The sequence below is a fragment of the Anoplopoma fimbria genome, chromosome 1 (assembly GCF_027596085.1).
Source record: "Anoplopoma fimbria isolate UVic2021 breed Golden Eagle Sablefish chromosome 1, Afim_UVic_2022, whole genome shotgun sequence".
NCBI classification, from domain to species: Eukaryota; Metazoa; Chordata; class Actinopteri; order Perciformes; family Anoplopomatidae; genus Anoplopoma; species Anoplopoma fimbria.
Genome location: NC_072449.1, coordinates 2922298 through 2947312, shown reverse-complemented (window position 1 = coordinate 2947312; position 25015 = coordinate 2922298). Strand labels below are relative to the sequence as shown.

Genomic DNA, 25015 nt, shown 5'->3' with positions numbered 1-25015 from the left:
TTGCGAATAAAAGAAGGTCTATGACCTTTGAAAAAGACTTGTATCACATGGAGACTGTTCCTGTTATTGTGTCCACCTCGTATGGAAACTGGCTCTGATGTCAGTTTCATTGTAGCTGATGCTAATTAGATAATATTGTGGTGCGTGATGAAAGCTTCACTTCTCGTTTTATTATCCTCATCACAAACTGTGCTGTAATGGAGGAGAGTGTCTCTCCCTCTCTAATTAAGATGACAGATTCAAACAATTAAGACAAATTCAATTATGATTGTGGTTTGAGGTATACGGTCCCCTAAACGTATGTCTCTTGTCTCTTAAACAGCATTTACTGAGCGTCCACTCACTGTTACATCAGTTTGTGTTGATTCACTTCACTCTGTAACAAACCTGGTGAGCTCGGACTGCTGCTGGAGCTGCTCCTGCACTTTGCGGCAGACGTCTCCGGCCGTGTCGTAGACTTTACCGACTTTGGTGAAGAGGGCGGCGATCTTGTCGCTGCGGAGGAAACCGGCCGCCCGTCTCTTCAGCAGGTGAGTGAAGCAGGCCTCGATGGCAGCTGGAGAGAGAGGAGGACATGAGCGTTAATCTTGACATAATATAAAAATATACGAATATGCAATAACTTTTATTTATATAGCACCTTTAAAAACAGAGTTTACAGAGTGCTTTGACTCACAAAGCAGAAGCAAAGCAATAAAACATAAACAGAAAATGCTGTCGGCACAGTCTCCAGTGCAACAGCGGTAATAATAATAATAATAATAATAATAATAATAATAATAAAAACTTTACAGAGTGCTTTGTCAGACAAAGCACAGCAAGAGCGAGGCAACAGGAAGCTCAACAGTGAGGCCCAACCGAGCAAGACAATCAAATCAAACAGATTAAACAATAAAAAAAATGGATACGATAAGAAAAAACTAAGAAATAAAATAAACTAAATTAATAAAAATAGATCAATAAAAATTAAATAGTAATAAAAATAATAAAATAAAGCAGTAAGGCAGTAAAAATACGACAACACGTAAAAGCTAGTCTGTAAAAATGGGTTATAAGAAATTATTTAAAAGAGATGACTCTGCTAGTCTTATCTCCACATCTATCTATATCTATATATATACTATATATATATATATATATATATATATATATATATCTCCAACATGAAGAAGGTAGCAGGGATGAGAGATTATTATCCAAATGAAAGGATAGAGGACAATCAAAATAATTGGTTCGAGTGTGTTCATAAGCAATAAGAAATGAGGAGATAGGCAAGTTAATTTATTAATGACAAGAAGATATATAAGCCGAGGCTTCAAAAGCTGGAGCTTTAAAGACACTTCCTCCTTCTTGCACAGCCAAATGGTTTGAACTAATTAAGTAATTAGTATATTGGATTAAATATTTTTGGGCCTGGGAGTTTTGCAATGTGAAAGACAAAGTCAATAGATCACTTTTACTTACAGAGACCATCTAGCAGCGATCTGGATTGACGGAACGATTAAATAAACAACGATCCATAATCACGATGCAAAGCATAAATATCAATACGTATCACCGTCGTTAAGATGCTCCAATGTTTCTAAACTGATTAAGTTAAAGGGATATATGATCTCATCTCATATGGACAGCAGGCCCCTGTATGGAAATCGTATCGTGGGAGACTTATAGGCAAAACTCTTACTCCAAAGAATGAACATAATATTGATTTAGAAACGCTATTGATGATTATGGCTGTAGAAGCTATTTCCATGGATGGGACACTTGGGTGAAGTAAAGATTGTGTCTTGGAGATACAAATGCATTTATGTATGAAATGTATTAGATATATCAGGATAAACCTCTTGATATTTCGTTCTCAAACACTCACAAAACAACATTAGAAGATACAATGTCATATCAAACAACAGATAAATAACAAACGAAACAACATAGGGAGAAAGAATAATATAAAAGATAATAATAAAAAAAGTACAACCTTAGACTAGACATAATCTATAAATTGAGAGAGAACAGGGATGGCATTACTGAAAAGGTCATCAATCTTTTTTAAGATGAGTAAACAAACAAAACATTTAAATAAGCAAAACAATGAAAAAGAACAGATATTTAAAGATAACTTAATCCAATCATAAGAAACTTATTTTATCCAACTGACAAAAGGGGATTTTAGTATATTAAGGATCTGGTCAGAGTGTCTTGGTGAAACATTTGACCTAGAAGGTACAACAATTATGTTTTAGACAATAAGGCTACAGCAGTTAAAGTTAATGCGTATAAAGATAAATTGGTAGCATTGAAATTGTCGTCTTATATATAGATATATACTGTTTATCAAAGCCTGGCTGAGGTGGCCCGAGCAATTGGGTTTCAATCCACCTTAAAAGCTTCTTGGTTGCATTTGCATTGGATATTTTTTGACCGCTATTTGATCCGCCCAAAGATGCATGTTAGCAAGTAGCTAAATGCAAATGGAGTATTGCACAAAGGGTATCTATCGAAATGCTGATGATTGTAAAGAGTTGAAAGTACATACAGTTAGCTTTGATCAAGTGGATTTATACAGCAAGTCTCTAGAACAGTGCATCACAAGTCAGTTAAAAAACATTAGGGGGTCTCTTGTCCAACGTATCCTCAGACAACAGATCGTATGATAGCTTATGAAAAAGTTAGTGCTCATTTTTTGTGCATTCTCCTACAAAAGACAAGCAACACCTGTCATTTCAGCTCGTAACATGAATACAGTATTTTCAAAACAAACTTCCGTCTTCACGGGAAACTACTTAGTTAGGTTAAGGCAAAAAAACGACTTAGTTGGGTTTAGGAAAAATTGTGAAAAACTAAGTGAGGTTTCGTCAACAAAACTACATGGTTAGGTTTAGGAAAAGATCGTAAAATATTAAGTTAGGTTTGGAAAAAGATCGTAAAATATTAAGTTAGGTTTAGGAAATAAACGTAAAATATTTAGTTAGGTTAAGGCAAGAAAACTGCTTAGTTAGGTTTAGTAAAAGATTGTTAAAAACTTAGTAATGTTAAGGAAAAGATTGTGAAAAACTTGGTTAGCTTCAGGCTACAAAACCATGAATTAGGGTTAGGAAAAGATTTTGGTTTTGGTTAAAATAACTACGGAAGAGGTGTTATTTAAATACGAAAGTAGCATGACAAACAAATCAAAGTTAACTTCTCGTTTCTAATGGTCTATTGGAGTAAAGTACAATACAATTTGCTTTGTCCATAAATTACAGAGCAATTGTTCTTACATAAATGAATCTATAAACGCTGTATGAGAACAGCCTGTCTGTTGGTTTCTCCTCTTCTCCCTCCATAAGACCTGCTGTTGATTATAATACAGAAATGTGAAATTAAAAAAGGGCTTTTCTCATCAGGCTGCCTTCCATTAGTTATAACAAACCAGTTGGCCGATGGCATTGTAGTGGGAGCTGGTTATAGATAGGAACCGGCAGGATGTTTGTTGGCTGCTCCGTCTGCGTGGTTGAAGTTAACTGTTGCATAACGGTGTCTACGTGTAGGAGTCCAAAACTTCTCCACAACATTTAAACGGAAAACACAACTCGCCCTCATTAGCATCATGGATGGGGGAGTCAAGTTGTGTATTGTGTGATTAAAAACTTCGGCAAAAGGAAATCTTGTTGCATAAAACTGTTTCCCAAAAGCTACACCGCCCAAAAAAAAGAACACTGTGAATGTGTTATTAATAGAACAACGCCAAAAATACTGCAATCAAAGAGCCGCCCTCACCGTGACTGCCTCCGTTTTTTTTTTTTTTTTACCTTCACATAAAAACCTCCCAAGCTTAAAACAGAAACACTGAAATATTCAGGTCGGAAGAGAGAATAGTGATCCATCGTCCGCTCACACCATCACTTCTCTGCAAAGAAACCCTTAAAATACTCATAGTCTTCAATTAACTGCACTGTGTGTAATTAAAGGACTAACAGGTAATTATAGAAGACGCCAAAGCTTTTTAATTTGTCCTTAGGTCATTGCATTAGAGGAGGCTGATGAGGAAACCTGGTGTTATTTAATCAGACCTTTCACCAGCCTCAGAAATGAGAGGTTACACCTTGAAGAACAAACACAAGGTGTGAATACAATGACTAAAAGAGAATCAGCTGCTCAGTCTACTTTCAACAAACAGAGCTTTTTCCCACCATACGTTGGTTTGATTTGTACCTGCAGGCTGCTTCTAAAGAAGCGAGGATACAACATGTTGAAGGCAGGAAGAGGAATTTCTGTATGAATGTCAGAATGATATTCGTATGTCAGAGTTCTTCCAGGCTTTTTTTAACAGATATGGCGAGCTGAAGCTCTCACACAAAAGTCTTTACACAAAGTGGATTAAATGTGCCAGGATGAAACAAGTAAGACCTGTACGATGACTCCAAACAACACAGTAATTTAAAGTTACTACAAGGAACTTTCATTTTGTGTTGATTTTGGTGGTCCCTGTGGACTAAAGTGGTAGTGTTTCTGGACACCAGAGTCCCTTTAGAAAACCTCTCATTTTACTGTGGATCTTTCAGATCTATTTTAGGAGTTACTAAGGTTTTCATTTCCATATTTTTTCACTTGTCCTGCATTGTGGGACTCAGGTCTTGGTCATGGTCTTGGTCTCAACCGCTCAAAGTCTTGGTCTTGTCTTAGTCTGGATACACTCTGGTCTTGTTCATGACTTGGTTTCGGTTTAAGTAGTCTTGTCTACAACATTGTCATTGGTTCAAACACACTCCTAACCACATTCAGATTGATACAAAGTAGTATCAACGAATAAAATATGATGAATTGTTAAAGATTAAGCTTCACAGCAGTATATAAAATTGTTAAAATGTATTTTGTCAGCTGCAACTAATCTATCAATAATGACTGTCCAATAATATAATATACATTACTCCGCATGACTTCAGGGATGAACCCAATAGCCACAGCTCTTAGAGGGCTCCGCCTTCACTCATAGAACTAAGTTACAATACGTAACTAACGCTAATTGATCTCAGTGATTTAGGGTTTAGAAGAATGACATTATTGGACTAACTGGGAAAGTGTGGAGGAGTGGAGCAGAAGAGAAAGATTGGTGAGTAAGGGAGGAGGGGATGGCCTGAGGCAGATAATGGGCTCATTAGGAAACTCATGGTCGTGTAATGACCTGACACCGAGAGGACGACCACGAACAACGGACAGATGAACAGACAGAAATAGAAAGGAAAAATAGGAAAGAGATGGGAGAGGAAAGTGATAGAGGAGTTAGATATATATTTAACCAGCGGTAATGATGAAAGGGCACATAACAATGACGTCCACTTCAACCTATTTAAGGTTTTAAATAGATTTAATTGGATGCGTTTTGTGAAGAAATGTGAAAGTATACATGGAGATAAAACGTTAATGAGAATGATAGCTGTTAATTAATAGCTGTTAATTAAATAACTAAAATATACTACATGTCATGCCTAAATATGTGGATCAGACTTGTCTAATCAGTTTTACTTAAATGTTTATATTCCTCATCATTAAATTATACAATAAACACTCACATGTCATATGCAGTTTTATATATATATATATAGTACAACGCTACTACGAGAGGTTTTGGACGACTCAAAAATGATTTCTTGCAGAGATAATGAGATTATGTAAATATGATGTAAATATGTACCTTCTTAAAGGTGCATATTTATATCATATCACGCAGAAGTTGGGCGTACGCACCGTTCGGTTAATGTATTACAGTTTAGTAGTGAGGTTTTGCAAGTTCAATACAGAAGGAATTAAAAATCACTTTAATGGCGTCCATTGTGTTCGATTCACAAGAACAATTAAAAATCCTGACTTAGTAAGTCTTGATTTACCAATAACAAATGTTCCTCACCGTGTGCATTCTGAGGCAGAGGGATTATACAATCACGCCTCTCTGACAGATCATCACTTGTGTGAACAAAGAAAAAGAAGAACAGAGTAACAGCACAGCCTCTGACGTGAGGCCAGAGACATCAAACATCTTACGGAGGTGAGAACCAGGTTGTGCCGGCGACTGATGATGAGCAGAGAGCCAAGACGGGCCAAAGGGTCGTCCAGACAGAACATCAGAGTCGTGACTGGAGGACCCGCGCTCTGCACAATGCTCTTAGTTTGACTCCCATCACAGTGCAACTGCTGCATGAAAGCACAAACTGTGTTTCACCCTGTCAGGGCTGCTTTATGATCACAGGCTTTAAAACCCAACAACAATCCTGATTAACTGTCAACTCCACTACTTCTCCCACCGGGCTGTGGGTGCTTTTATAGTATTGATGGTACATAGCTCCTTGAAACTCCTTTGTGAGGAAATGAAGTTTATGTGTAAAAAATACTAATACCGTAGAGGGAAATAATCTAAATGCAAACGAATGGTTATGAATATATCTAAAAGTGTTTTTTGTGTGTATTATGGATAAATGTAAGTGAGAACAACATGAACTGAAATGCAGAAGCCAAACCTCGAGAAGATAAATTACTCAGTTTAAGATGCATTAGACTCGTTCCCAATATCTATCACTCCCCCCCGTAGTCTTGAAAGGCTGAATGTTTTATTTAGTTCTCTCCTTCCCGCAGAGAACAGAGGAAATCTGTCAAAATGTCCATGAAAACTTCTCAAAGTAAGTTGAGTTCTGAAAAGTGAAATCAATGCTTCATGTCTTAAAGCTGCATTCTCCTTAATGTCCATCAGGGGGCGACTCCTCTGGTTGTATAGAAGTCTATGAGAAAATGACTCTACTTCTCTCTTGATTTATTCCCTCAGTAAACATTGTAAACATGAGTTTATGGTCTCAATCTCTAGTTTCAAGTCTTCTTCAATACAGCATGATGTTCATTTAGTAAATGATGCTCCATTTAGAGTCTGACTGAGACGTATCTGTAGAAACCCCAATTGGAATCCCATTTCAAACCATCTTCAAATGTGGTGGAGATCCGATTTCCAAACATTTAATGTAGATTTTTTTTCTGTTCGGACTTCCTAAAATCAAGCTGGATCCAATCCAGATATTGATTTGGGCTGGCCAAATCTAAACAAGCTCATAATGACCCACAAGGCTTTTCTAGCTCTGGTTTCTCATTTCTCATCTAGTTAAATCAGTGAAACAGAACATTCCTAAAAGAGTTACCAACTGCTTCACTGCCAAAAGTTTTCATGCAGATTTCTTGGTCTGTCACTGGGCAGCCAATGTTGTATTCCTCAGACAGTACACAGAAGTTCAGACCAACCACCAAGGAAATAGTAAAGCACAGTGGCAATGTTTCTGTCTTTCTACATTATAATTGAATGCAAACTTGAAATGTTTTCCATTGAAAAAAACCCATCTCCATCTGTTGAGTTCTTTTCTCCCCGAGCGTCTGGACTTCACACTCTCCCCTCAGAGCTAATTGAGAATGACAGGAATCGGAAGCCACCAGAGACTGTAGTGAAGCGTCAGGTGTTCCACTGATTAGAGCCACGTCGCCATGGCAACGCTGCCATCGTCAGATAAACGTTTGTAGCTCGTGACGACAAAATACAACTCTCAGAAATACGGACGCATTTAGATGTCACATTCCCAATCTCACAGTTGCACGTATGAGGAGTCTCGTCTGGTCTCGTCTCTGCTTGTGGTCTTTTTTGATGCTCATGCGAGGAGACGTTTGGTCTGCCGTCGCACCAACAAACTGGGGCGCTGTGATATAACTCTGCACCGCAAAACATTAGATGACAATGTTGTGTTTTTACAGCCTCAAAGGATGACACCATTAGACCATTTTATTACCATTTTTAGGTTTTTTGCCACATGCAGTCAGGAACTCATTGCCATATGTTCCTCTGCAGGTTGGACCGACCTGCCGTCAATCATTCACTCCCATTGACGTCAATTGACCTTGAGGAGAAGATCACACAATGCATCCTTTTGTTCACTAAGCCTCCCAGTATTTATCAAACAAAGCCATACCACGCAGAGTATCAAGCAGAGGGTATAAAGCAAGGGGCAACCTGCGATACGGCAAAGTGAAGCCAATGCCTGCATTCTCTCTACTGTCCATCAGGGGGCGACTCCTCTGGTTGTATAGAAGTCTATGAGAAAATGACTCTACTTCTCTCTTGATTTATTCCCTCAGTAAACATTGTAAACATGAGTTTATGGTCTCAATCTCTAGTTTCAAGTCTTCTTCAATACAGCATGATGTTCATTTAGTAAATGATGCTCCATTTAGAGTCAAACAGACCATAAAGCAGGGGATGCTTTAGGTCGCTACCATGGCAACCTGTCAGTCAGGTAGCTAGAAGCTGCAAAAATCGCTAAATCTAGAGAGAAAGTGTCCAAGTCACAAACACTGACAGTCCGTCCCTTCAGACCTTCTGACTAAAAAAAAAAAAAAAAAGATGGCGACGGCCAAATTGTCAAACTCTAGGCTTCAGAACAATAGTCCACTAACCAATGGGTGACGTCCACTTCCTCTCTACAGTTTCTGAAGGCCAACTGTAACATTTAAGGTCTGAAATTGAGTTAATAATTAATTTCAGTATTAATTAGAGGTTTTGATCTGAAGCCCAAACATTTGTCTGCTTTTTCTAAAGAAAATCAGTGCTATTATCACAAAACGTAGCTCACAGCTTTCACAAATTTGCTTGTTCACAGCATGATGAATCACAGCATCATTGACTTGCAGCATTAACAACTTGATATTTACAGCCATGAGTAAGCAAATGCAAAACATTCCTGGTGTGTGAAAATGGCAGATGCTTTTTTTAATTGTTTTATCTGCCAGGGAGACGTTGTTTTATTTAATTGGATTTGTTCTGAAGTGGGATCTGAATAATTAAATGTACTCTATCATATTTAATGGTATGTTTTGAAAACAAACAAAGCTCTTATCTGATTAACATGATAGTTCATTATGACAACAAACAATCCTTCCTCTGTGTCTCCTAACAGCATAGCTTTACAGCAACAAACTGATACTGACTTTGAAATCAAATTTAAGTTTGTGTGGGTGCATGGGTGAGTTCCAACCTAGAATGTGTTTTGAGAACTGGACACCACGTTTTGAGATGGAGGCCAGTCCTTCAAATGAAAGTTACTCACTAAGAGTTTACGCCAAAAAAAATATAAAGTCCCTTCCTGGTTTGCTTCCTCTTCACATTAGTTGTCTGGCCACACAAACTTGTAGAGATTTCACTCTGAAATGACAGCTCATGGTAGCATTTCTAGGATTCTAAATCAGTTCAGATGTTCTTAGTACAAAGATGATTAATTCACCTTGTGTGCCAAAGCATCGTCAACATTCTTTTATGATTTTAGTTTATGGCGAAAATGATCTTTGGGTTGCGGTTCTGCAGTTTTTTACCAGTACAAAGTGTGTTGACTCTGCCAAGCTGAAGCTCTCTGAGGGCCTGATCACAAAGAGTAGTTTTTAAGGTGGAAAACACGAGGCGCACTGCACTGCTTTTCTTTTTTGCATGAATGAATGCTGACGTTAAAGTTTAAAGTGACAATCCTAAAGACTTCAGTCTTGGTTGATTTACAATTTTTTATTTGAGTGAAAACAATGAACTTGAGATCAGAGTTTAGAAGTCTGGAGTCTTTCCCAGCATCGGAAAATCAATACTAACATGTGTTTTTGTTTCAGAATTGTGAGCATAGTTTGCAATACAATGTAGAAAAACCCCTGGAGGGACGTCACGACATCCAGCTGAAAGGCCAAACTGAAGATGACAAATCCAGCAGTGAAGCTACTGTGATGGATTCACGGGGCAGGAAATTCATTTATCTTTTTCAGTGAGGCTTCCTGCTAAATTACACCAACTTTATCATCATCGTCATGGCAGCGGGCGGGTTTTGGTTGCTTAGTAACACAGGCGCGACAGGAGGGAAACCCACCCAAAGCACATTGGATAAACTGATGAAAGTGGGATGGCTTTTTTGCTAAATGTGAACGGCCCCTAATAAAGGAGTTCATAATACTGCAAAAATATAAATATTGCAATACTTTCATCATTGGGTCATCAGCTCAATCACCATTGTGTAAAGTTAGTTAGTTAAAATTATAGTTAAATTATTGAAACCAACGTACCAGAAAATCTCAGGTTTCGCAATTTGCCTCCTGATGTTTTCTGTTCAGATCCTGGTAACTGTTGGTTACATCATATTGCTCCAGGTATCCAGCAAAAGTCACCACAGTGAGTAAAAAAAAACACTAATGAGGTTGAACTTTCACACTCTAAGTTTAGTGCTTTTCAACTCGAGGCGTTCAGGTCGCTCCTGTCAAAACGTGCAGATAATAGAGCGGAGAAACGCCAGGCACTCATCAACACAAAAGCAGCGCGTAACATGCTTCACTCTCATTGAAAACAATAATTACTCTGATCTGAATCCAGCCCTAAATACATTCATGATACTTAAGTACAGAATTAGCCAATTAAACGAGAGAATAGTGTGAGCCAGAGGTGAGGACCTGAGTCATTTGACTTGGACTCTAGTGATACTTGAGTCTTATTTCTACTGTTTGGAGATCGGCCGTCCATCCTCGGCCACTGCAGGTCATTTTAGCGATGCCATACAGAGTATGCTAATTTGGCTAATAAATGAAAGCTAATCGCTAAGCTAATTGTTGAGCTGAGAATGTGTTTTACAGATTATGGTACTTCTTGTATTGCTGCTCAAGCAAGGCTCTTTGTTTTACCAGAATAATAAAACAATGTTGATTATTTTTCTTAATTAATTGTCTTTTTTTCTCACAATTTAATCAAAAAGAACCAATAAGAGTATCAATAAGGAACCAAGCCGATAAGCAGAATCGATAAGAGAACTAGTATGGATAGAATCCTAACGCTACATAGAAAAGGCCGTGGTAAATAGCAGCAGTGATGCAGTTGTTTATTCTCGCTCCATATTGAAACAGCCTTTATTGAATAAGACCCTGAATTAACATTGGGAAATATTCCATTAGCAATTATGCCTTTACATTTTAAACTAGTTTGTTATTAGCTTTGTGGCGCGGGTGAGTTTAAGGCTCCTATTTATTACTCTCTCAATGCAGAACACGAGTGCATTGCATTGGATCGATCTGTGGGCTTTAAAAGCAGATTTAATCAGGCTATGTTCTGAAGAGCAATAACGGTTTAAAGACTTTGTTCGTGCACCAGAAACAATCAACTGTTGTTTCACAGACGGAAGCAGAGTGTTTGATTTCACGCTTGCTAAAGGTTGCAGAAGGTTTGCAGAACCAAGAGGATTAAGCTGCATCTCTGGAGTTTAACTTCACTAACTAAGGCCCATAAATTCAGGAATGTTCTGTCTCTTCTTCCAGAAAAACAACAGTGTTTTTTCTTCATACTTCCTCAAACGTCCACTTCCTCTGGTCTCGGGTCAGAACCGCTCACCGGGGAGGTGATTAAATATTGATTCGGTCTGCCCGCCCATCACTTCTTCAGCTGCTCATCAAATATATAAGAGAAGCGGTGTTGAGGTTTATCTCCTTCCTCTGATGGGACTTCAGGGGCTGAAACAACGTGAGCCGATGGAAATCAATGGCTGAGCTCTATAGATCATGTGTAGGAGAACTTTATCTCACTGTCACAGACACACACACACAAACACACAAAGGAGGCTTGTTTCAGGGAAATATGCTAAACCATTGCATTGTCCTTTTAACGGTCTGTTTGTTTTAGATAATTAACTGCAATTGCTCATACTAAAACGCTGCCAGAAACACACTGCACATGTCTTAACATTGATTTAAAATCCTCAGACAGAGATTTGTTTGCTTTGTTTTTGCTGCAGTATGATAATGAGTCTCAACAATCAAAGCAAACAGCAACATGTCTCCGAGTGTCGAAGAGGAAATCAGTCTTGCGAACAAGTTTTCTCCATGCTTGAAAAGGTTCTTCATCATGTTGTTCGTACACAACGGTCAACTCCACCACAGACGAGCTGCTGATAATCACACGTCCCATTAAAGTTACTGTGAGGAACTTTTAACTGGTTCTGATCCAGTCTCAGTTTAGTCCTGATCCTCTATAGACCTCCATCAGTAAACCAGACCATCAGAGAGAAGATCGTCTGTTTCTATAAAGTTATTCTTAAAGCTCGTCATCGGAGCCACCGGGTCGGATTCTGGAGAAACCAGATGAAATCATGAAGGTTCACCAGAAACTCCCAGACAGATCCAGCAGAGACCAGTCCACCGTGGACAGACCCAGATCCAGCAGAGACCAGTCCACCGTGGACAGACCCAGATCCAGCAGAGACCAGTCCACCGTGGACAGACCCAGATCCAGCAGAGACCAGTCCACCGTGGACAGACCCAGATCCAGCAGAGACCAGTCCACCGTGGACAGACCCAGATCCAGCAAAGACCAGTCCACCGCACCCTTTGACCCGCAGTTGGTGCTCGGAGGGAGGACTCTGGTGCTCGGAAACACTACCACTTTCGTCCACAGGGACCGCCAGAATCAACACAAAATAAAAGTTCCTTGTAGTAACTTTAAATCAAAGAATGTTTGCAGTTATTCACTTCGAAAAAAACAATTTTTCTACATCTGGCTACAAAAAGGATAAGATACAGGTATCTTTTGCTACTACTCGGTTCAGGTTTTTACTCATGCCCTACTGATATCAGATATCATTTTTAATGGAGTGACAAAGTGTTCAGTGTCCTCTGTGCTGTAAACAAAATAGTCTGTTCCACTCGGTCTCCTCTCATCTCATCTCCCCATCGTTCAGTCACGCTCTCTGCACAGCATCTCCTGGAACGGAGCTCGGATGACATCTTTTTTAGGCAGAACGCCTCAAAAGTCGATTCCCCCTTTGTGAGTGAGCGCATATTCTGTTTTTTTAACTATATATTCCTGAGCATCCGGCTTTATTTCAGACCTGTGATGCTCAGGGAGAGAGAGATGGGGGGGGGTTGTGAGAACCGATACCCGTTCTCACCTCTTCCCTTTCTGGCTTTAATCCCTCACATCCTTCTCTCTGTTCTTCCTCACAGCCGGTTGCAACCTCTCTCACTCCCACGCAAACAACATGGACTCTGTAGCTTCCACAGTGGGAGAGGAAACACGACATGAGAAAGGATAACATAACATCGAAGGAGCAAAAAGCAAACAATGACAATGAATTCAGATTTAAATGACTGAGCTTTCGATAAAGATCTATTAGTCTTATAAGCGACACGAGGATATTTACACAGAGTGAAATTGGTAACTGAGTTATAGGTGGATGAGTCACAGTTTCCTGAAATCCTGACAGCATATGTCATACGGCGACAGATGGGCAAAGAGCAGTGACAGTTGGCACAGATTGGCAGACGCTCAATAAACTTCATCAGCTTCTACAGAGCTAATATTTACAGCAGGGCTGCAAACTATGGAAGCATATCTATCAGAGACAGAGCACACGGTAGCGTAATATAAGGTTTGAGGCAGTCTGCAGAGTCGACAGTGGAGTACGGCGTACAAGACTTCATGATTCAAAGATCATTTAATGTCATTATGCAACACAGGGATGCACAGCAAAATGCGGTTGTAGCCAATTTGAAACATTAGAAAAAAGGTGACAAACAAAACTAAACTCAAACTGAATGTAAACAGCAGCGACAATAACAATTCTCTGGGCTGATAAGATGGCCGACATCTTCATATTAAAAATTCAACATCAGGAAAACATTGTCTTTCTTCTTGGCCATGAAGCATCGGGCCTCATGCAAGAAAAACTTGTACCAACAGATTTGTTCTTTAGTTCTTTAGAAGTCTGGACCAATTCTATGAATAATTCTAGGAGCTCGCCGGCGAGTGTCTGGTGGCCGGGCCTTGGCACATGGGGCCCGAAAAAGCTACATCGTGCCACCACCCTGTGGGCCCACCACCCGCAGGGATAGGCATTGGGGTCGGGTGCAATGTGAGCTGGGCGGCAGGCTGGGGCGGGAACCTGGGCGTGCTGACCCCCGGCATCACAGACTAGCTCTAGGGACGTGGAATGTCACCTCTCTGGCGGGGAAGGAACCGGAGCTGGTGCGGGAGGTGGAGCGCTACCAACTAGATATAGTTGGGCTCACCTCCACGCATAGCACTGGTTCTGGAACCAAACTCCTGGAGAGGGGCTGGACTTTTTCCTTTTCCGGAGTTGCCCAGGGTGAGAGGCGCCGGGCGGGTGTGGGGATACTCACAAGCCCCCGGCTGAGCACCGCTGTTCTGGAGTTCTCCCCGGAGAACGAGAGGGTCGCCTCTCTGCGACTGGGAATCGCAGGGGGAAAGTCTCTGACATTTGTGCCTATGCACCAAACGGCAGTTCGGAGTACGCGGCCTTCTTGGAGTCCTTGGGTGGTGTTCTGGAAAGGGCACCGACTGGGGACTCCATAGTTCTTCTGGGAGACTTCAACGCTCACGTGGGTAACGATGGAGAAACCTGGAGGGGTGTGATTGTTTGTCATGGACTGTCCATAACAAACACCATGTTTGAGCATAGGGAGGTTCATAAGTGTACTTGGTACCAGAACACCCTGGGCCAAAGGTCTGTGATCGACTTTGTAGTTGTGTCATCAGACCTGCGGCCGTATGTCTTGGACACTCGGGTGAAGAGAGGAGCAGAGCTGTCAACTGATCACCACCTGGTGGTGAGTTGGATCAGGTGGCAGGGGAGGCTGCCGGACAGACCCGGTAAACCCAAACGTGTAGTGAGGGTGAACTGGGAACCAGCCTCCATGAAGAGCAGCGTGACGTCCTGGAGACCTCAAACGTCTCCAGGATGCAGCCATACAGCCGAACATCAAGCATCCTCTGCAGAAACTTGATATTCTCGTATCTCCTCTGTGTTTCTGTTGCACCGTTACCCCACCCCGGTGTGCCGCCACATGCAAACAGACCCAGCAGCCTCCCCTCCGACGCCGGGCGCTTAATCAGCCCCAGACTGTCTCTGACAATCACCGTGATTAGCGCTCCACTCGGCACATAATGAGCACATCTGTCTCCTCGCAGTGAAATCATTGATTCTCTGTAATGTGACACGATACCAGTTAAGAGAACGGCCGCTCTGAAAAATGCCAGCCTGCTGCCGCCGTGGCACCGCTGGGAAGCTATTCGCTGGTGGATGTGAAGTGGCCAATCATCTGACAGCTCAGTCTTAGTCACACTTAATGAAATAAATTCATAGATCAACGCAGTAAGTAGGGATGATACTGCTTTATGTTAAGGCTGTTTTCTTCCTAATAAGACAGCCTTTAAAAAATGTCTTCATTAATAGTAAATAAATGATTTACTAACACTTTATAGAACAGCTATAAGCTATAAATAAAAAAAACTTTTGGCTTGCCAGGTCGTGAAACTTCCTCTCTCTTCCTCCAGCTTTGTCTTTTTGGCTCTTTAGTTCACTTCTCTCTTGATTTATTCCCTCAGTAAACATTGTAAACATGAGTTTATGGTCTCAATCTCTAGTTTCAAGTCTTCTTCAATACAGCATGATGTTCATTTAGTAAATGATGCTCCATTTAGAGTCAAACAGACCATAAAGCAGGGGATGCTTTAGGGCGGGGCTACACTGTGATTGACAGGTCTCTGCCACAGCGTTGTTCGGTCCGGGAGTTGTCCATGTTTTTTTCGTCTTAGAATTTGAACCTTTTCATAGTTAGTTTTTTCAGTTCATGAAAGTAAATTGTTACATTTCGGTCTACAAAAATGTCTTATTCAGTGTTTATTGACACTTCGCTTCAACATCTTGTGTCACTTCTGATTTAAACAAAAAGCCCAACATTGCAACGTAAAAAAACCAAGATGGCGACCGCCAAAAACCAAGATTCTTCTTAAAGCTATTTCTCTGTAAGTTCTGGGAGACAACACCAACTTCCATCCACTGCTCTGCACTGAAACGAATCCTAACGTTCAGGCTTCAGCAGTGAACACAAATCAAGTGGAACAAAGTTATAAAAAATAAATAAGCAAATAAGTGTGGATTTATTCCCCCCCATAACGTACAATGAAATTGCTTCGGGAGGAGATCTCTTTGCAGCCCATATGGAGTGATTACAGCAACCAAACATTCTTTCAACATGCATATGCAAATGACAGTATTGTTTTAAGATGAACTTGAGAAGGACTCTGATGCAAGAAAGTTAAATGTTCTAATAAACGTGTAAGTCATCTGCAATTATGAGTGTTTTTACATCAAGTTTACAAATGTCCCACATTATTATTATTATAAGAGCCTTTTCACAAAACTCTCATCTCTAAATAGAATCTAGATTCTAAACATTGCACACGTTCCTCATCACTTCGCTGTGCTTTCCCTGATAAACAGTAATAACTGAAACGCACTGTGAGAAAACAAGAGGAGAGACAAGAGAGAGGAGGTGTTGGAAGTCACAAGGTGAACGGAGGAAGCGTGAGAGAGTGGAGGAAGAGGTGCAAAGACGAGGCGTGAATCACGAGGCGATAACGTTGAAACACACACACACACACACACACACACACACACACACACACACACACACACACACACACACACACACACACACACACACACACACACACACACACACACACACACACACACACACACACACACACACACACACACACACAGACAGATTAAAGGCCTGGAGATGAGATGAGTGTTCGTCTCTCCTGTGGGAACAGAGGATGTCCATTAAAAGCAGATACGTGTGTGTGTGTGTGTGTGTGTGTGTGTGTGTGTGTGTGTGTGTGTGTGTGTGTGTGTGTGTGTGTGTGTGTGTGTGTGTGTGTGTGCAGTGTTTAAGAAGATTAAAAATGGACGGAGTAAAGTGGTTTGTCAGATCTGTTACAGAGATTTTCATCAGTGTGTTTCTTTCTTCATGCATTCGTCATAAATTACATCCTGCTTGACTCTTTTTTTCTCTGCTGGTCGTCCCTGAACCTTTATTTATTTCCTCTCTGACTCGCCTCAGTTATAATTACATTTCACTAAGCCGTGCCCTGAACCCATCGATCCGTCGTGTATCCGCTGCATCATGCGACTACAGTCTTAGTCACAGCAGACGCTACAATCTCTCTCGCTCCAAAAAAAAGAAGAAGCTTCCAACCACTAAATCTAGTCCTGTTGTGGCTGAAGCTCTGCAGGCTGCTGCAGCTGCTGCCGCAACAGTTCATTTCCAATAGCAACCAGATGCAGATCGGTCGCCATGACAACCTGGCTGACCCCTTGACCATCTCCTCTCTCCTCCCAGCATCCTCCCAGCATCCTCCCCATCCTACGCAAGAGAGCCAGAAAAGGCGTGAGAGGCAGAAAACCCCAGAGAGAGAGAGAGAGAGAGAGAGAGAGTCAATTTACACTAAATCTACCCGATCCGACTCGGAGGGCTTCTGATCCTCCTGGCAGGTTTTTTCCAAAAAACACACACTCTATCCACACCTGTGTGAAGGATACTGGAAGGTGCTACCTGTCGACACTGCACTTGATTTCCTTTGTCCTGCTTCTCATCTTCAAAAAGCAAATATAACTGTGGACATTTCTTCAGCGTTCCTGGATTCCTCAGTGAGTCTGACTAAAACTCGATAGAAATAAGCTGCTATGAACCCTCTGAAAACCCTAAACCCACCAGCAGGATTAAAAAGCATCTTTTCTTTAAACAATCACCAAAACTACACCTTTTATCACAGTCAGAAGCTGTGAAAAAACCTCTCCGTCGTCAAGTTTTTCATCTTTCCAACGGTCCTCCAACACATCATGTGTGACGAACACAGAAAAAGCAACCAAAACAAAGCTGGAAATTCTGATATTTCCTCAAAAAAATATTATTCTACATGTCTCATTTAAAATCTCGCCTCAAATAAACCGTTTGCTTTGACCAGATTCTGTAAAAAAACATAAAATTCTGAGCTCCTCAACACAACTATGAAGCCATGATTGATTCATCTGAGACCAACAGTCATGTGACAACAAATCTGTGGAGAGGAGAGGCTGTAAAAATGTGAATAGCTTAACATTTATAGAACGTAGAGCCTACATTTCTTTTTCTTTTGTGGACACTTAAAAAAATGTTATATATATATATATATATATATATATATATATATATATATATATATATATATATAGAGAGAGAGAGAGAGAGAGAGAGAGATCCCATTGATTTCCATTTTTTATAAAGTAAATTATCAAAGAAATTCCACTTGCGTTTTTATCTTTTTTCATGATATATGGCATTTTAACAGTTTTTTCCTGCACAAAAGACATGTTTCTACTTCTAGTCATGATTGTTCTGTTTCAATAGAGGAGCAGGACTTTTATATTGCAGTGAAAAACAAGGCCACAGAGTCTAACATACGCTCAAAGAACTGTTCGGGGTTCGGAGGGTTAAGAAGAATCACCGACATATTTTTATGACTCAGGTACGACTGTTAATTAAAGCTGCTCTGGGTATTTGTGAAACACTTTACACCCTCTTCATAATTGAAACGCCTAAACTCGTCCCCGTCTGCCTGAATGAATTCACAGTGTTCTCACTGATGGGACATGTGAGCCCAGAGGAAGAGATTAAATGAAATAGAAATCTGGGATGGTAAATATGAAACCTGATTGATTTTTTTTTACCTCACAGGATTTCTGGGCATGAAATTCACATTTTTCCTCTCGCTGGAGTTTCGGAGACGCTGATATAATATTGTTGCCTGGAGCAGCTATAATTTATTAGTTTCATATTGCAGGAAGGAGTTATGAATCATTTGGGCTCTCATATACAGGATTCTATATCTTCTAACGGAGCACAAAATCCCTCCGTGTATTGATTTTAAGGGTGTGTTTTATTGCTTATGAATAAACTATTTATTTGCAAGAGGAAAATTTGGTTATGTCCTCTTTTAAAAGTCATAACGACTCAAGTTTTTCTTTCCCCATGCCACAACTTTCTTTCAGACACTTATATATACGAGATCCCCTTCACTGTTTATGCCACAAAAACACTTTGTGCAACAGAACGGCTGCAGAATTTGCTGCATAAACGCGTCCTCGTCATCTGTTGAGAAGCAGACTGATTCCCACCTGGGAGTCGGGCAGCTTGAGGAGAAAGTAGGAGGAAAGAGTGAGTGTTTCCCATCCTCTCTGCTATAAAAATCAATATCATATCTATTGTGTTTCATCTCTCCTCCATGCTATATATATAGTTTTTCTCTTTGCAGTCTCCTGCGTCTGTCTCAGGACTCTCTGGTCGTCGTTCCACCAGTGTCCCCCAAATATCTCACTGCTTTTCTTTATCCATCTGCACCGAGCTCAAGAGCAGCATCATGACTCATCCAGTCAGACAGGTTTAGACCCTCGGAAATGGATAAAAATAGAGGAATAGAGTTCCTTTATATCAGGTATAGTGCTGGAAAAAGCATGTGATGGGTCTATATTTGACATTTCTACACTAAAGAATTATTGCCAGGATTAAATATGAAACTGGCCATCAAAATAAAATAGACACAATTTGCGGTTTGGCATGTTGAACCTTGGCCGCGGCCTTTTTAATGGAACTTTTAATTTTCCATCAAGCCAGGATGCATTTACCGAGATCGGATCTTGCTCCTATTCAGGATCCGTTCTGTTGGACCTAATGCTGAGGTGGCCTGGCTCACATTGAGTCTGGTGTGGACAGGATGTGGACACAATCAGGACCATGTATCAACGTTGGTCTCCATCATCTTCCTCTCCAGAGGAGAGCAAAGAGAAAAGAGGAGGAAAATTGGGTCTGGAGCTCAACCGAAACCTGCTGTCTGATGAACACAAAACGTTGACTGATGCTGCTGCTTCATAATAAAAGCTTTTGAATAATTAATCACATTGTTCATCACCAAATTAGCAGAGCTTTTTTAGCTGCTATTCTTCAATAAAACAAGTCTATTTATATAGCAGGGAGAAAGAGTAAGCAGCAAAAATAACAGGTCACTTTTATTGTGAAAAATAATTAACAAATAAAATGTGTTTATCACCAAATTAGGGGAGATTTGTTGCAGCGATTCTTCTGTAAAACAAGTCTATAAATACTACAGGGAAACAGAGTAAGTAGCAAAAACAACGTGGGACTTTTAGTGTGAAAAATATAAAGCAAATGAATGTGGTTATCGCTTAATTGGCTGCTATGTTTCAGTAAAACAAGTGTACTAATACTGCAGGGAGGAAGAGCAAGCCGCAAAAACAACGGTGGACTTTTATTGTGAAGGACTAAAAGGACATTAAACATGTTTATCCATAGTTTTATGGTCTCTCCTTTGACCTCGATATATATGGACACACATATTTGGACACTGTTGAGTTCTGATCTGGTACACCAGATCACAAAAGTTGCATTGAAAAGAAAAGTTTAACCACCGCCTTAGATAAGTATATCGTTAAAATCTTCGGTATATTTGCTGGCGTGGGATCGTCTAGCTTCAGGGGCGGCCTGAACTCTCTCTGCAAATGAAAGTTTTCCAGTTTTAGCTGCTCTAAGCCAAAATCAAACTATTGTACAAACCCAGAGAGATTTATCAGTTCAGTGGGGAGACTCATTAATCACTTCCAGGAAGAATTTCCTTCCAGGCTTTAAAAAAAGATCGTCTTCTTTTCAAAGCCTTTGTGGCTCTGAGATCTCTGCTCGGAGGTGTGAACAGAACATTATGTGATCGTCTCCTAAAAAACTCTTTGGCTTTCTCCCCGCTTGTGCTGAATAATGTATGTAATGTGACGCTGTCAACAACCAGTTTGACTGTAAGCTACATCAACAACTGTTACTAATCATTATTGATGGATTTTTAGGTGGATTTTGAAGGTATGAGAGCTACAAATCCACCGCCAGTTAAATCTAAACAGTAATAAACAATTATGTCACATAAACGGGTGAAACACACACATCCACTCTGTGTGTCTGTCAACCTGTAAAGCCTGAAGCTACCACGATTATTAAAGTCATCAATCACAGCTTGCACATACACAGAGCTATATATTACTGATGTGTTTGCATACTCAGAGCTGTTATGATCAATAGAGATGATGGATCACAGCCTGGTGTCATCTCACACAGTGAAGCAGTTTGAATAGTTAATACAGGATACATAACTCAAAGATTATTTAAAGTTTTTAAAAGGAACTTTAATTTTATGGTGGACAAAAGTGGTAGTGATTCCGAGCACCAGACTCCCTTTAGAAAACCTCACAAATAACTCCATAACGATATTGTAGCGTTGAATCTAGGACGATATTTATATATTGACGATATCTTGTCTTTTCTTCCCCCCCTGTGCTCGGTAACTATATCATTTCTTAAAAAGCAAATTAAAAAAAGAAAAACGCAACAGATTTCTGCTCAAAATGTTCCCATGACCATAAAAAAATTGGAGGTTTCTGTATTTCTTTAAAGTGAAAGTCGGCTCAAATTTTATTGTTATGCAATGAAAACGTCCTCATTTATTGAACTGCATCATGGGAAATGTAGGAGGCAGTGTTTTGGACTAAAAGTCAGGATATGTACACCTTCCTGTTTTTAATATGTCACTCATAAAAAAGAGAACTTCTTTATGGAAGAGACACCGAATATGTAACACATTCCTATAAATGTAATGAATGCATGTTTTTCTGTCAGAGGTTTGTAAAAATTTTGGTTTGATCCGAAAGTGCAAGGACAAAAGAAGGACACAATTTGGTGCATGCATTTGAAAAGTGACACGCACCAGTTCATGTACACAAAAAATGTAAAATATGCAGTGATGCATTAGACACTGGAGCTGCACATAGTGAGAGGTGACAATCTGAGACAAACACACAGAGGAAACCCGACAGGAAGGGAGACGAGCAAGTGCTGCTTAATTAGCTTTGTCTTCATTAGATCTGCTAATGATCTCAGTGGAGACAGCTCCAGATGCACCTGCCACTTTATTTTCTACGTCAGCACAAATGCTGATCCAAATTATACGAAAGCAAACAAAATCCAATTAGTATTGGATTTTGATGGGTGTGCGAGTAAATGCTCTTTTTTTGTCTGACCCCTTCATAATACAGCGATGTCTGCGTGACACCTTTCAACAAACCCCTTAGGCAGCAAAAAAAACAAATATACTATGTTTCTCAGAGGGTGGTGGAGACCAAAGCAGAGCCAAAACTAGGCGTCAACCTCTGGTTCTGACGAGTCTTAGAGCTGCATTCTCTCTCCTGTCCACCAGGGGGCGACTCCTCTGGTTGTATAGAAGTCTATGAGAAAATGACTCTACTTCTCTCTTGATTTATTCCCTCAGTAAACATTGTAAACATGAGTTTATGGTCTCAATCTCTAGTTTCAAGTCTTCTTCAATACAGCATGATGTTCATTTAGTAAATGATGCTCCATTTAGAGTCAAACAGACCATAAAGCAGGGGATGCTTTAGGGCGGGGCTACACACTGATTGACAGGTCGACACCAGAGACGTATACGGCGTCTCTACGTCACTCCTCCTCATTCCTAATATGGTCACTTCCTGTTCACTGGTTGCGAAAAAAACAACAACATGGCAATGGCCGTATTCCAAGATGGCGACGGGGAAATCACCAAACTCAAGGCTTCATAATAGAATGCCACAAACCAATCAGTGACGTCACGATGACTACGTCCACTATTTGTCACTAGATTTCTTGTCAATGCACAGCACTAGAACATTGACTAAAAGCCTAAATGCACAACAGGACATTAGTGTATTAGATGAAGCAGACAGACAGAAGTGACCCGTAGAAATGCATTGACTCGTATGCAGAAAACGAGGCAGAAATGGAGGTAAACTGTCTCTTTCTAGCTCCGTCCCGTCCATTAGCCGTCTCCCTCCTTCTGTAATTGCTGAATTGAAGCTCGTCCATAATGATCTTCATAAAGCCTCGTGAATAAAGCAACGGCGTAACACGATTACTCAAGCAAACAGAGAATCTGCCTCCTACTCATTTCCATGTATTTGGTTTAATAAAGCTTAAATAATGTGCCGACATTATTGGTATACAAAACAATTGAATAAAAAGGTTTCCGTAAAAAAGTACTGCCTTGATGCAAATGGTGTTTCTATGTGAAGCTACAGCAACCACAGAGAATATCTTCATTAATGTCTGCAGCATGAATTCATATCAGCTCTGAGCTTCTGCGCCGGTGTTTTTCCTCCGTGAGCAGAATCTAGTGGATATTACTGTGGAATATAATGACCAACAACAACAACATTATTCTCCGTGATGCCGGGAAAAACTTGTGCTTTATGAGCGTAATAGTCGGCTTTTATTGCTGCTCTCGGAGCCTTGGAGGTTTGTGCTGAGAGGCTTGAGGTTTTTTTTTTTTCAGCTCCCCAAAAAAAAAAGCTCTTTGTACAGTTTCTCCACAGCAGCTTTGTCCTGATAGATCAACACGGTGACTTGTGGACATCAGCAGGTCGTTTTGCTGAGTGTAGCCTGTGAAGATCAACATGAAGCGTAAATGTTTTGTGAAGAGGTGAAAAAGCAGAACGTACAAATCGAAGTGGAGATAAAACCCAAATCTTTTTGTTGAGAAGGAAACACATGCTGAGAAATTAGATTTATAATATGAAGCAGGACAAACTTCACTTCATTCTTATTCTAGGTGCCGTTAGATTTTATTTTGCAAACCTCACGTTGCATATCATTAGTTTACGTTACGGTGTAGCTCCAAAACTTACAAGACCTGCATTAAAAATATTTCTCAAGTAAAGTATTGGTATCAAAATAAACTTAGAGAACCAGTGGTAAAAGTACTCAATATGCAGAATGATATATATTATATAAGTGTATTATTATCCGTGATGCATTAATGTGTTCATCACTTTGATGTTGCAGCTGTTGCAACTGTTACACTGCTAATATATATATAACAATAAAACACAATTTATATGTTGATTATATATAGTTTCAATAATCTGAATCTGTAAAGTAAAAGTAAAAAGCAATATGTATACCTCTGAGATGTAGTGGAGTAGAAATAGAGTGGAAATACTAGTAAATGTACTTAGTTACACTCCACCAATGTCAACATAACTACATTTAATGTGACAGTAGTTGTGAAGTATTGTTTATTCTCAATAGAATGATAAAATCTAACAGCTACTGATACTTGTAACATCACAACTCATACTTTATCTTGAAAGCAAACAATAGTTTTTGTCGTACACACAATAATTAAGACATATTTAGCATAAAAATCATAAAAATCAAGCTTGTTACAGTTGATTTCTGTCACGGGAATATTCCCCATGAAGCCCTGAATGTTCTTAAATTCTAGAAACACCTCTGCCTAAGGAGAAGTATTGTTCATATCCAATAATACTAAGCCGATAGTAAAGTCTGAGCTGAATGGGAGGTTTAATAGGAGCTTGTAAATAGTCTTGGAGGGATCATTAATACACGGCTGTTTCTGTGGAAACACAGATCATCGTGCGGAGGATGCGAGCAGCTCTCTCATGAGAGAAACTCTCCTCTCGTTCTGCTTCCTTCCTCCACGACCGTCCTGATAATTCATCTCTAGGTATCTGTTGCTCTGATTAATCATCAAATGCTTTACAACATGTGTGTTACTGCCTTCGTGTTGGGATTGATGGGAAAATATGCTTTAATTTCTGACATTCCCGGAACCACAAAACACATTAAAAATACAGAATGTATTAGATTTTTGTAGCTAATTTGCCCAGTACTCCCAGTTCCTGCTCCACCTGTCATCCACTTTTCATATCCTCTCTCCTTAGTTAATAATACTGCAGTCTAATGGTTGGGCAGTAATAGTTTTTTGCGTTTTTTTAAACGTTTTTTTAAATGGTGATTCTGGTGTTTATTGATATATTTTTCCTATTTTTATCCATTTTTTTTAAAATAAAAGATTTAGTTAAATTAAATGCTGCCTCATCTTTTTGTTATTGTGGTGAGAATTTATTGAAAAGTACAATAAAATAAACAAGGTCATCCAGATTCAGAACGTAATACAGCACAGTGGAGTTAAAAAACAGCACTCATCAAATTTGATTTGCCTCTCAGGGTTTTGGATTAAAGAGTA

The 25015-nt window shown here is 39.9% G+C and overlaps 1 protein-coding gene across 1 annotated transcript in view; it reads right to left on the bottom strand.

Moving 5' to 3' along the window:
- The window catches only part of sgsm2 (small G protein signaling modulator 2), a 75944-nt gene that overhangs the window by 28996 nt on the left and 21933 nt on the right, over nucleotides 1-25015 (bottom strand). The window contains exon 3 of the mRNA XM_054601555.1: nucleotides 388-556. Coding sequence (XP_054457530.1) covers nucleotides 388-556 — 169 coding nt within the window. The remainder of the gene's footprint in view (nucleotides 1-387; nucleotides 557-25015) is intronic.